Source organism: Sus scrofa, unplaced genomic scaffold (assembly GCF_000003025.6).
Source record: "Sus scrofa isolate TJ Tabasco breed Duroc unplaced genomic scaffold, Sscrofa11.1 Contig1696, whole genome shotgun sequence".
NCBI lineage: Eukaryota > Metazoa > Chordata > Mammalia > Artiodactyla > Suidae > Sus > Sus scrofa.
In genome coordinates, this window is record NW_018084932.1 from 14,649 (window position 1) to 28,504 (window position 13,856).

Sequence of the window (13,856 nt, forward strand, 5' to 3'; positions counted from 1 at the left end):
CAGCAGGTGTTGTCAGTGTACAAGTCAGGACAGGGCCTCGCCGACGTGAGCCTCAGAGCCGCCTGCGGGGAGACTGCAGGGCCCCGCCCCGGCGTTTCTGATCCGTGGGTCTGGATGCGGCTCAGGAATTTGTGTTTCTAGCCGGCTCCCAGGTGATGCTGCCTGCCTCTGGTCCAGACACCCCACTTTGGGGCCCAGCACGATAGAGCATGTTCATTGGGCTCAGCTGCTCTGGGCAGGGCAGTGTCGGTTCTGTTCACCGCGTGCCTTCTTATCTCCCATCACTGATGATCTGTTTTCTTTTTAATTGCAACAATGTGTTGTTGCTCTGAAGGAATTGTAGTGTAGAAGTAAACGCCCCTTTTGCTCCTCGCTGCCTCCCTTGCCAGAGACGTCCATCTACCTACCGCGTGTCTCCAGGCAGCCTCTTTTGGTGCCGTCGCAAACATACAAACACACGGACAGACAGTTTTTTCTTTCTTAGAGGGATGATGGAGCTGATTATTAGAAAGAAGACACGGGCCGGGGGCCTGGAGGGTTGTGTTACCAGGGGCTAATTGTTGGCACATGATTGAATGGTGCCCGTTCTGAGGGTTGGCCAGCCTGAGGAATCTTCTTGTGGGTTTAGAATAGATGGGTTTTATAGACCTTGCATTGTTAGTTAGATCTTGTCCTTCAAAAAATGTTGGCACTGGAGTTCCCGTCATAGCGAGCCCAGCTAGTATCCATGAGGACGGTGCAGGCCGGCAGCTGCAGAGCCGATTTGACCCCTAGCCTGGAACTTCACATGCCGCAGGTGCAGCCCTGAAAAGACCAAAAAAAAAAAAAAAGATAAATTAAAAACTTTTTAACGCTGTTGTAAGTCATGGAGGGAGAACCCCCTAGTGATGGTTCTGTTGCAGGATTTGGACTGAAATTTTTGTGACCGAGCTTGTGACTCACCTGAATACCGTATCGCTTACTTCTTCACAAAGCCCAGTCTGGCCCAGAGGAGACGCTCGGAGCTGTTCGATGTGATTTGCCTTGCTCCTTGGTCAGCAGTGCCCATGGGTTTTGTGGTCCTTAGCCTGTGCTGGCGTGTGTGGCTCTGAGTCTCTGCAGGTGCCGAGATGCGGAGCAGAGCCATGCTGGGGCCCTGCAACATCACTCAGCTTTGCTCCGCAGCCCTCCCTGTGACTAATTAGGAGTGAGAGCCCTGCCCGCCCCTCCCGCTGCCTTTCCAGCTGATCCGCTCCACCCTGCGTGCCTTAGCCTTCCAGCCCGTGGAGCAGAACTCCGGAGGGCGCTCCTGGTGCTCCCCTGGGACGGTGGCTCCGGCTGGCCGGCCGGGATGCTTGCAGGGGAGGGTCAGCGCGCCTGTGGCTGGCCTCTCAGAGCCGGGGCTCACCGAAGATGCGATGGCCGTCTCCCCTGCGCTCCTGTTGATGGACAGGTTTGTGCCTTTCTTGCTTTTGTCATCAGAGACTTATGCAGAGCAAGGCCTTTGCCATGTTAGGTGGGTTTTAACATGATTTAACCCCGCACCTGCCGTGGGGCGGAGTTGTCTCCTTGGGTAGTCCTCAGTTTGAAATGGGTACCATCCAGCAAGGCTCTGCTCTGTGTGTTTACATCCAGGTGGTGTCTGAGGCTCACTGTCCCCACCCCCACTGTTGTCACTGCTTTGAGGGATTAAATGTTGAGCATCAGGTGCTACTTGGGTAACAATTGCTGAAAGAGGAGGGACTTCTGGCTACATTTGTGTATGGAACCAGGGATTTTGGGCACAACGATGGATCAAAATAAAACCTTGGTGTCTTTCTTACTCGCTTCCTATTTCCCACAGGGTAAGTAGGAATTTATCACACGGGAGGTTGGCTCTGCAGGATACTGTTTTGTCATTGGGGTTTCTGTGACAGTGGAAGTGGGACTAGCCTCTTCCCCTTGCGTTTTCAGAGCAGACTCAGAGGCCCAGGGTAAGAGTTTGTGGGGGTGGGGTGTGTTAGTTTTTAGGGAGTGGCGATCTTGAAAAAAATACCTCTGAGATGGGCTTGAGAGGAATCATTGGAGACTCTTCCCTTCTCTACCTGAGCTGAGTAGCAGGAGTTATATGTCCCTTTCCTGCCTGTATAGTGGTCACTTTAATAATACCTTTCTCATAGGGTTATTTCACACATCAAATGCCTGTGCAGTGCCAGGTGCACGACCAGGTTCCTGACAGGCGATGTAGAAGGTGACGATGGTTCAGGAGATGGCAGAGACGAAACCCGTGTGGGCCAGGCATGCCTCGGGGAGTGGAATGCTGCGTTTCCGCTTATTTCTGATTGCTGTGGAATCAGAAATTGCCACTGGTTAGTCAGTGGGACGGGAGGGAGCCCCAGCTAATTACTGAATTACAGTGTCTTGAAGGAGGAGGGCCTTAGCGACTTGTTTCTTAAGGCTCTGCGAAGTTCTGAGAGATCCCTGATGAGTGTTGGTGGCTTGAGGAACCTGCTCCACCGGGTCGGGAAGGTGACGTCCTTCCATCCCAGCTGTCCCCCACCCTCCGGGACAGCCCGACTCCAGATCTGCCAGGGAGCAGCCGTGGTCTGTGTCATTTAGCTGGGGCTGGGCAGGTTGCTGTTTTAAGTGGGCAGGAATCGTGCCCATGTAATCTTTATGAAAATTCATGAAAGCATGCCTTCAATACATTTGTCTCCCTGGATGCCAGGGAAAAACCCCTGTAAGATGAGCTTTAGAGGAATCGTTGGAGATGTTTCACTTCTCTACCTCAGATGAATATCAAGAGCTATATGTCTCTGGAGTTCCTGTCGTGGCTCAGCGGAAACGAATTTGACTAACATCCTTGAGGACGCAAGTTCAATTCTTGGCCTCGCTCAGTGGATTAAGGATCCAGCGTTGCCGTGAGCTGTGGTGTAGGTCGCAGATGTGGCTCCGATTCGACCCCTAGCCTGGGATCTTCTATATGGGCTAAAAACAAGGCCAAAAAAAAAAAGAGTTATATGTCCCTTAAAGAACGCATTTCTTAACCTCATGGAGCCTTTTTTCTGTCTGCATAATGTTCTAGACACCAGAGACACCGCAGTAAACAGAAGAGGCAATATTCAGCCTCGTGGACTTTCCAGTCTGGTGATGAGACAAGACGAGAGTAGCGAGTATCCAGGAACGTGTTTGAGGCCCCACCGAGGGCAGGTGCTGCTCTCAGCTCGCTCACGGGAGGACCCAGATCCAGTACCTTGTATAGCCTTGCCTGGCTCCCCAGGAGTCTCGACGTGAAAGGGGAGCAAAGGGCCAGCGCCTTTGTCTGGCTGGGCTTCCTGCTGCCTGTGCCAACACCAGAGCTGCGGCTGACACGGCCACTGAAGCTCGAGAGGGACTCTTTTCTGCTCAGAGGGCCTGGTGCTCGTGGTGACTCCAGCTTCTTATCCACAAGAAATAATCTTTACAAACCTTTCAGAAGTCAGGGCCGCTCATGTTGAGCTTAAGCTCTTAGGCTAAAAATAATTACGCAGCTTTGATTTTGGATAAACTTCATCACACTATATTTGCAGGAAGTTAGGTAGCCTTAAGGCCTGGATGGAGAAACCAGCGTTTCTGTTCCTCTTGGCTCGCCTCCTGCTGGCCCGGGCTCAGCACGTCCCACGCTGGGTATACTCAGCCTCCCGATCCCAGAACTGGGCATCGAGTTTCCCTGCCCCCACTTGTTTCTGAGCAGTTCTCTGCTGTTCCTGCTGGACTCTCAGCACCTGGCTTCCCTCCGGGGGCAGTCAGGGTTCTTTAGGAGCTGCCCCTCTCTCGCTTTGCCTGTCCCCTTCCCAGCTGCATTTGGTCTCCTCACCCTTTGTCTCTTGTACCCAGTTCCCTTCCCCATAGGCAGCTCCTCTTTAGCAAATTATAAGCTGTTAGTGAACCCAACTTTTGGATGCCCAAGTTCTTAGACTCCTTCTGGGTGCCTGAGGTTATAGCTTGTTTTTGTTTTTGTTTTTTTCGTTTCGTTTTTTTTTTTTTCTTTTTGTCTTCTTCGGACTGTACCTGTGTCATATGAAGGTTCCCAGGCTAGGGGTCAAATCAGAGCTATAGACTAAAAATTGTTTTCAATTAAAAGGAGAACCCACATCCTCTGGATACTATGCCACAACCACAGGAACGTGGGATCCGAGCTACCTCTGAGACCTACACCACAGCTGATCGAGGCCAGGGATCAGACCTGTATCCTCATGGATGCTAGTCTGATTCGTTTCCGCTGAGCCATGACAGAACTCCTTAGCTTGGTTTTAATTGTGTCTTTTCACCACTGGTTAAATCTTGGGTGGTAAAACAGGTTGGGTCTGGAGACACCTCGAAATTCATTTCCTAAAAATGTAAATAGAAATTGCCTTGGGGCATGAAACCATTTCTGAAATAGGTTCCATTATCAGAAAGCAAGGAAGAATACAAAGAAAGGGTCCAGTCGGAGCTGTAGCCACTGGCCTAGACCTCAGCTGCAGCCACGCCAGATCTGAGCCTGGTCTTCAACCCACACCACAGCTCACGGCAGTGCCAGATCCTTAACCCACTGAGTGAGGCCAGGGATCGAACCTGTGTCCTCATGGATACCAGTTGGGTTTCGTTTCTGCTGAGCCATGATGGGAACTCCAGAAACCTTTTAAAAAAGTTTTTATAGGGAGTTCCCATTGTGGCTCAGTGGTTAACGAATCCGACTAGGAACCGTGAGGTTGCGGGTTCGTTTGTTTTATTCATTCTGTGGCGTGGTGTATATCCTCTGTAAGCATATAAGAATATTTTGGAAGCATTGGAAGAATCAGTAGGAAGTATCATGGCTGTTTCCCCCTAAATTTATCAGTGTTTTTCCTAAGAACAAGGGTGTTCTCTTCGGTAACCTGTAGTACAGTTATCAAGGTCAGGAATTTTTTTTTTTTTTTTTTTTTTTTTTTTTTGTCTTTTAAGGGCTGCACCTGCAGGATATGGAAGTTTCCAGACTATGGGTCGAATCGGACCTGCAGCTGCCAGCCTATACCACAGCCACAGCAATGTGGGATCCTTAACCCACTCAGCAAGGCCAGGGACTGAACCGCAGTCCTCATAGATACTAGTCAGGTTTGTTACCGCTGAGGCACGAAGGCAACTCCAAGGTCAGGAAATTTAATATTAACCCAATGTGGTTCTACTCTACAGTCTGTGTTCCAGTTGCGTCATTGTCCTAATAGTCCCCGGAATACCTTTTGTTGCCCGCGGTCCAGGATGTGGTACAGGATCCACCTACTGCATCTCATCTTCAGGTCTCTTTAGTCTCCTAATTAACACAATTAATTGAACACAATTCTTCAGCCTTTGTTTGTTGACTGAAAAAAAAAAAAGCACAGCCTAAAAGTTGAGAATTCTGTTTTATTTGGTGGCCTTACTGTGGACGAGTAGCTTTGAAGGCATAGCTGTGAGGGATTGTTCCAAAGAGATAAGTGAGGAGCCAGGATATATAGGAGTTTGGGCTACCCCCCCCCCAACCCCATGAGGTTGCACATCAGAAGATACTGCCAGTCACTAAAAACAGACATGTCAAGTTAGTGATTTTAGTGCTTCTCTGTGTGCGGGAGGAGGCAAGAATCCGAACTGACTGAAATCATCCCTTTGACGTGCATCTTAACTGTCTAGGGCAGCATCCTTTTTCCCTCCATCCTGAATCCCCTCAGAGTGCAACGGTCGGCATGGCTGCAGTGGCTGATGCCCCACTGGTGGGCAGCATTCGTTGTTTACTGAAAATGGCAGGCAGCCTTTTTTGGTAATATTCCATTGTGTACATGTACCAATTAACCAGTGACTTGTGGGAGATCCTTTAAATCATGTAGAAGTCGCATTCTTCATCCGCCTTTCACCTACCAGCGTCTGCTGATTTAATTCCTAACTCCATCAGGGAACATTCTGAGTGATTTCCTTCCTCCTCCAACTTTATATTTGTTTACTTATTTGTATCCATTTGGAATCATGGATTGTTTTTATTTGATGGGTTATAATTCCTTGTTCTCATTATTTATTTTGATGGTTACCTTGTTCCAGGTTGAGCACGGTGAGGGCCCTTTCAAGCTGCTACTGCTTTTGTTAAACTTATCCCTATGTTTCTTTGAGCACTTTTTTTTTTTAGCACACAAGATGCTTCATGCTCCTCTTCTACTTTCCAATGAGCCCTAGAAACCATTTGTCTTTAATGAATGTACCAAAACCATACATTTCAAAACATAGTTTATTTGGTGGTACCATTTGGGATTTATTTGTGTTGAGACTTTTGTTTACATGTTGTTGGGAGAGAAGACCTTGTGACTATAGCAGGAGTGGCTTTCTTTGATACATGGAGACTCTACAAATAGGTAATACAGATTTATAGATAATTTAAACGAAGTTAAAAGTTAAGTACTAAAGCAGCTGTTATCTTTTAAGCACTGACTGCGTACGTGTAGTTTTAATTTGTATAACGACCCTTGTTAAACACAAGGAAACTGAGCCTTAGCGAGGGTAATACCCTGCTCAGAGACTCACAGCTAGTGAGTGATTTCAGTTTGGGGCCGACTTCAAAGCTCAGTTTTTCGAATACACTTTGTCATGCTACGATGCCTTTCTTTACTCTAACTTACAGCACTTGTACATGTAATCGTTGAATCATGAAAAGGTTATTTGTGGTGGTTCAGGGTCTGTTCACCTGCTTCATAGTTCTGTGTCTACATGAAAATCAAGTCTGAAGAATTAAAGTTGATGGTTCATCTCATTGTTCTCTCAAAGGAAAGTCTGCTTGTTTTTTGTTAGAGAGTTTCTGTAAATACCCAGGAATTCCCTAACCCTTTTATTTTCTTCCTGTAGGAATTTGCTTGCTAGAAAACAAAATGCAAGGCTCGACAAACAGAACGACTTGGGATGGAAGTTATTTGGAAAAGTACCACTCCGAGAGAATGCTCAGAAAGATTCGAAGAAAATGCAAAAGGTATACGAGCTACAAATACACAGAGAGATGCTATACAGCTTATGTTTATCAACCATGTGAAAATGACCGTTATGGAGGCTTTGAACTTGAATAACTTTAACTTGCATGCTAAGTACCTAAAATCTGTCTTCAGAATGTGGGTGACTTGAACCTTTTTCTTTTCTCAGTTTGTGATGCACCCACAGGAGAGCTTGGTTGAGAGAGCTGGGCTTTAGATGTATATACCTTGATTAAGTTTAATCAGTTTTTTTTTTCAGTAAGAGTTGCAAATGTGTTTATCAACTTTTTATTACTGTGTTCGATATTAAAGAATCCTCCCCCTCTGATCCCAAGAGTTTCTTGGGACCCAATCCTCCCAGTGCCGGCCTGACCAAGAGGCCTCTGGCCTTTGTTGCCCGGGCTGCAGTATGAGCCGCCCACACGTCTTGGGGGGAGAGGATGGGGCTCAGAGTCAGGCCAGGCCTGTGGCAGCTCATCACTTTGCGGGCTGCTTCGCTCCCCTGCAGGGAGTGAAACGAGTCCCTGGAGGCCTGTGCTCATCTTCCCAGGGAGGGGCTCCAGCATCCACGCAGCAAGGCTGGGGAGGGGTGTGGCCTCGGCAGCCCCACGCTCACCACCTGCATCTTCTGCTTGGCCCCGAGGCCCAGCCACGCGGTGACCCTGCTCCAGCGAGTCTCCTGCCCGCCCTCACTTTGAATCCGTGGACGGTTGGTTGCTCAGTAGACATTCCTATGCACCAGGGCTCATGCCTGGCACTGGGGTTCGAGAAGCGGCACAGCACCCGTGCTCCAGAGCGCCTTCTAGTGAGGGAATGGTCCCAGGGTGGGCGTCGCAGGGAGCACCGCAGGCCTGCCGGGCAAGGCCGCACTGAAGACGGAGAGCAAGGGCGCGACGGAGGGTGGTAGTAACGGGGAGCGTGTGCCCAGTGACTGCCGTGCGCCAGTGTTAAGGAGCCAGCGCTTGGTGTCTAGTTCACTTACAACTCGCAACAGCCTTAGGAAGGAGATACTCCTGCTGTGTTCATTTCACCGAAGGAGCACTGAGTCCCGGCTGAGTGGCTCGGGCAGGTGCAGCTGGTAAGCAGCAGAGCTGGCATTCAGGCCCGGGCATCCGGGGCCCGGGCCTGCTCTGCCTCTCTGCCTCTCCACAGGAAGAGTGGGCAGCTGTGGGCAGCTGGTGCCGAGGGGCTGTGTGCACGTGAGCCCAGGGCTTGGTGAGAGCGGGCTGTCCGTGGGGCCCACGAGTGGGGTGTGATGTGCTCAGAACCTGAAGGCACTGGGGTACCCCGTGGGCTTTGCTTGTGTGGGGTGACAAGATCCCCTGGCCAGAGTGCGACTTGCCCTTGGTCTAGTCCAGGGGAGAGGAAGTGGGGTCTGACTCGGCGCTGGGGGGCTTGTGGGGCTGCAGCATATCGTGGCCCCTCTGAGTGAAATGTGCTAGATACGGGGGTGCGGTGTACAGGGCAAGGCAGCGAGCACACGCTGGGGCTCTGCTCGACAGCAAGGCGGCTTTGCGCAGATTTCATTTTTCGTACCTCGGCAAATTAAAGATGATTTGAATGTTGTCTAACGTTTCCCTGTAACAGTTATCTGGACTCGGGAGACTCAGTCAATCAGTATTGGAATTCATTTTTATAGATTATTACATTTTGAATTTGAATCACTTATCAAATATGATAAGTTTATATGCAGAGCTCAGCTATAAATTTCTTAGGAAACTCAGTAGTTAAGCTGTTATAAATTTTTAAAAGAGGGAGTTTCCGGAGTTCCCGTCGTGGCGCAGTGGTTAACGAATCCGACTAGGAACCATGAGGTTGCGGGTTCGGTCCCTGCCCTTGCTCAGTGGGTGAACGATCCGGCGTTGCCGTGAGCTGTGGTGCAGGTTGCAGACGTGGCTCGGATCCCGCGTTGCTGTGGCTCTGGCGTAGGCCGGTGGCTATGGCTCCGATTCGACCCCTAGCCTGGGAACCTCCATATGCCGCAGGGGCGGTCCAAGAAATAGCAAAAAGACAAAAAAAAAAAATAAAAAAATAAAAAAAATAAAATAAAATAAAAGAGGGAGTTTCCGTCATGGCACAGTGGTTAACGAACCCAACTAGGAACCATGAGGTTGCTGGTTTGATCCCTGGCCTTGCTCAGCGTGTTAAGGACCTGGCGTTGTCGGGAGCTGTGGTGTAGGTCACAGATGTGGCTCGGATCTGGCGTTGCTGTGGCTCTGGTGTAGGCCAGCAGCTATGCCTCTGATTAGACCCCTAGCCTGGGAACCTCCATATGCCATGGGTGCAGCCCTAGAAAGACAAAAAAAAAAAAAAATTTTTTTTTAAAGAAACTCACACTTTTCAAAGAAGTAGCCACTGTTCTAAATAGATCTTCCCATGGCTCTTAGTGTCACTTGCATCACGTTTGAATTTCTTTGTTACCTTTGTTGTACCCTGTGTTTTTAAACGCAAACTTGGATTATATTCTTGAACTTAGAGGACTTTCGTGAACTGAAGTGACTAGGTCGCTAATTATGTGGTAACACAATCCTGCCAAGAAGAGGACTGTCTGGCTTCAACCATCAATAATAAAGGATGCAACTGTACCTTCCTGCGTCACAGAGTCCTGCTGTGTCCTGGTTGCTCGTGCTTTGTGTCTCTGGCCCTCTCATCTCTCACCCTGTCCTCCCACTCCCCCCACGCCAGCGAGACCTGAGAAGGATCCTGAGCCAGGGACCTGCCCCTATGAGGAGGCTCCTGGGCACCAGACTCGAGCTGGTTGCTGTCACAGATGTCTGCTCACACAGCACCCCAGCTTTAGAGGGCCCGTGTGGGGCCTGAGTGTGTAGACGTGTGATCCCAAGTGGTGGCAGTAACTCTAGATAGAGCTAAAGCCTAATTAAGATGTATAGTAAACTCTAATTCCTGCTCCAGTGAGGCCATGTGGACGCGTGTTCTTAGCCTTCCCGGCGCAGCCTGGCAGGAGGTGGTTACGGCTGGTGGTTACGGCCCCCAGTTGCTCAAGTTTCTGGGAAATGGAGAATGGATTCCTTTAGATAAATTAGTATTACTGACCTCTCAGTTCTGTGACTTGTAGAATATGTATAAGACATCAGCAAATTAAGGAAAAGAAAACACTTGGAGTCTTATTGCCCCTACTGTTTGCATTTTGGTATTTTTCCATTCAGTAATTTGTCTGTGCTCTTTCTTTTGAGTATTTATTTATTTATTTATCGGTCTTTTTGTCTCTTCAGGGCCGCACCCATGGCATATGGAGGTTCCCAGGCTAGGGGTCCACTCGGAGCCAGAGCCACAGCAATGCAAGACCCGAGCCGTGTCTTCGACCTACACCGCAGCTCACAGCAACGCCAGATCCTTAACCCACTGAGTGAGGCCAGGGATCAAACCCAAGTCCTCATGGATGCTAGTTGGGTTCGTTAACCGCTGAGCTGCGACGGGAACTCCTCTTTTTATTTCGTTAAAGAAAAGGTCATTTGAAAAGTAATGGTGAGCCTTTGCAGTTTGAATAGATGTCCGAGGGGCTCAGGGCCGCAGACACTTGCGGATGCTTTATAACAGATATTCTAGATCTTTGAGACCTAACACTATGTATGTAGACAGGACCAGCTGGCGCTGTTGTCAGGGGATGCGGCTGGGCTCCGGTTGGGCGCCGAGGCAGCTCCTAGTCGTGGCAAGGAGAGGTGCAGGAAAGGAAGAGCTTGTGGGTTTCAGTGTCCCCGATAAACTCTGTCGTGGGAGCAAAGATAAGTACAGGTGTTTGGGTTTGTATAGCCTGGAATGTCTTGAATGGCCTTCTGGAATTTCAGGCCAGCTCTTAGATGTTAAAGGGAGAATCCAGAAGAAGGCAAACCCAGGGCAACTTAGAGTGATATTCATCCTCACCTCTGCGTGCTCGGAAAATCCCGAGTCATCACGAATGGCAGGAAGCATAAGCCTGGCTGGGCAGTGCAGGTCATTGGTGGCTGGTCCACAGGTGAAATCTACAGCAGTTTCATTTCATTTAGGAATGAAAGCTGGAGTTCCCGTTGTGGCGCAGTGGTTAACGAATCCGACTAGGAACCATGAGGTTACAGCTTCGATCCCTGGCCTTGCTCAGTGGGTTAAGGATCCGGTGTTGCTGTGGGCTGTGGTGTAGGCCAGCGGCTGTAGCTCTGATTAGACCCCTAGCCTGGGAACCTCCAAATGCCACTGGTGTGGCCCTGAAAAGACAAAAGACAAAAAAGAAAGAAAGAAAAAGAAATGAAAGCTTCCTTTGTTTTTATCATCTCTTATTTCATGCCTTTGGAAATGGGTTTGAGCCAGTGTACAAACAGATCAGATGCCGGTTATGGGTCCGAAGGACTAAGCCCTCTCTAACCCGTCTCTCCCCATGAATGCAGCTGTAAAACTTGAACACAGTACATGGAGCAGCTATTGAGATGCTGACAAGGAATCTCAAACAGCTGGGTTAGGGAAGAAGACCAGAATTCAGAGTCCCACTGAATCGATTGGGTTTATCTTTTTTTCCTCCTCTGGTATCCCCCCAGCTTGATACAGGGTAATATAAATAATGGCTGAGTACATCCCAAATCTGACAAAAGATAAAAACCTACAGATCTGGTGGGTGCGGGGGCTCCGTGAACGCCAAAGACGTTGGTGCCCAGACACATCGTGGCCAAATTGCTGAAACTAAAGGCAGAGAAAGGGGTCTTCGAAGCAGCCTGAGAAAGGGGGGACGGCCCTTTGGGTCACCGTGATTCTCTCCTCCGAAACCACGGAGGCCACCAGGAGGGGAAACAGCTCAACAGCAGAACCTTCAACCCCGATTCTATATCCAGCAAAACACCCTTCGGGAGTGAAAGTGAAATAAAGATCTTTTCAGATAAAGGAAAACTAAGAGGAGTTGTTGGCAGCAGATCTAAAAAAATGGCTAAAGGAAGTTTTCCAGACAGTAGGGACATTATTCTAGAAGGAAACTTGGAACGCTGGGCTGAGGAGCAGAAATGGCAGAGGGACACACTGGACCCTTGTTCTCCCCGTGAGTTCTTCACAGTATGTTTGGTTGAAAGCAGAAAGTGTGATGTTGTGTGGTGTTTGCTGTATGTGCAGCTGTAACACATGTTACAAATAAAATCTGCGGTGGGAGACATGAGGCTCTATGTCCACTTGAGGTACTAAAATGTTGATTCTAATTAGACTGTGGAAAAGGATCTTGCAAATCTCAGATCAACCACGAAGCTATAAAAAGAGAGACTAGAAAGCAATACATTAAAATAGAACTCCAGAAAAAGTTAAAAAAAATCCAAAATCAAGGCAGGGAAGAAGAAACAGAGGAAGGAAAAACAGAAAACAAATAAGATGCGAGGCCTAAACGGGAGCACACCAATAACTTACCTTAATGTAAATGGTCTGGGGGTTCCCGTCCTGGTGCAGTGGAAGCGAACCCGATTAGGGATCATGAGGTTTTGGGTTCGATCCCTGGCCCTGCTCCGTGGGTTAAGGATCTGGCATTACTGTGAGCTGTGGTGTAGGTCACAGACGCGGCTCGGATCCCGCGTTGCTGTGGCTGTGGTGTAGGCCGGCAGCTGTAGCTCCAATTAGACGCCTAGCCTGGGAACTTCCATGTGCCATGGGTGTGGCCCTAAAAGGACAAAAGACCAAAAAACAAACAAACAAACAAACACAATGACCCTGGGTGTTCATGTCGTTGCTCAGTGGTAACTGACCCTACTAGCATCCATGAGGACGTGGATTTGATCCCTGGTTTCGCTCAGTGGGTTAAGGATCTGGCGTTGCTGTGAGCTGCGGTGTGGGTTGCAGATGTGGCTTGGATCTGGTGTTGCTGTGGCTGTGTGGCAGGCCTCAGCTACAGCTCCGATTCCACCCTTATCCTGGGAACTTCCATATACCCTAAAAAGAAAAACAAAAAACAAAAAACCCAATTATATGCTGCCTAAAAGAAATTCACTTAAACTATAAAATATGTAGTTAAAACTAAAAGATGGAGAAGATATACTACCATGGAAACACTAGTCAAAATGAAGATAGAGCAGATGTATTAATATCAGAAAAAGCAGACTTCAGAGCAAAGAAAATGACCAGGGATAAGGTGGCATGTTACCTCATGAAGACACCAGGACATGCAACGTGTGTGCCCCTAACGACAGAGCCGCAAAATACATGTGCCAAGTCCGACAGATGTGAAACGAGGGGGCAGGTTACAACTGGAGCGATGGCACCCCTCTTTGTAAATGAGGGAACTCTCCACAGAATTAGCCAGAACCTAGACGTGACCAGCAGTGATATTCCCAGAACGCTCGAGCCTCCAGCAAGAGCACCACACCTCTCCTTTTTACATATGTGCTGTCACCAAGACAAAGCACAACCTCGATGATGAAAGAAACTAAATCGGCAAGGGTTGAAATGACACAGAACACCTCCTTGAACTGCAGTGGAATTGCGCTCAACCAACGCCGGAAAGATTATAAGGACATCTCCCCAAACTTGGAAACTAAAGAGGTAACACGATTCTAGATAAATCTTGGGACAACAGGAGAGTCACGAGGAAAAGGAGAACGTATTTTGAACTGAAGTAAAGTTACAGGCTATCAAACTTTGTGGGATACAGTGCTTAGAAGGAAATTTATAGCATTAAATCAGTCACATTAGAAAAGAAAAAGGGCTTTGAATCTAATTGTTCTACTTTAAGAAACTGTAAAAGGAGCACATAAACCCAGAGCAAGCAAAAGGAAGGAAATAGTATGAGACTAGAAGTCACTGAACTTGAAAACAGAAAAACGTAATAGTTGTGAAACCAAAAGCTGATTCGTTGAAATGACCAACAGGGAGTTCCCGTTGTGGCGCAGCGGAAACGAGTCCGACTAAGAACCATGGGGTTGCGGGTTCAATCCCTGGCCTCACTCAGTGGGTTAAGGA

General features: G+C 48.6%; 1 protein-coding gene across 1 annotated transcript in view; it reads left to right on the forward strand.

The window, feature by feature from the left end:
* The first annotated feature begins 1,201 nt into the window (after positions 1–1,201).
* LOC110258247 (TBC1 domain family member 14-like) overlaps positions 1,202–13,856 on the forward strand; it is a 48,037-nt gene continuing 35,382 nt past the window's right edge. The window contains 2 exon segments of the mRNA XM_021081435.1: positions 1,202–1,432; positions 6,823–6,943. Coding sequence (XP_020937094.1) covers positions 1,398–1,432; positions 6,823–6,943 — 156 coding nt within the window. The 5' untranslated portion in view covers positions 1,202–1,397.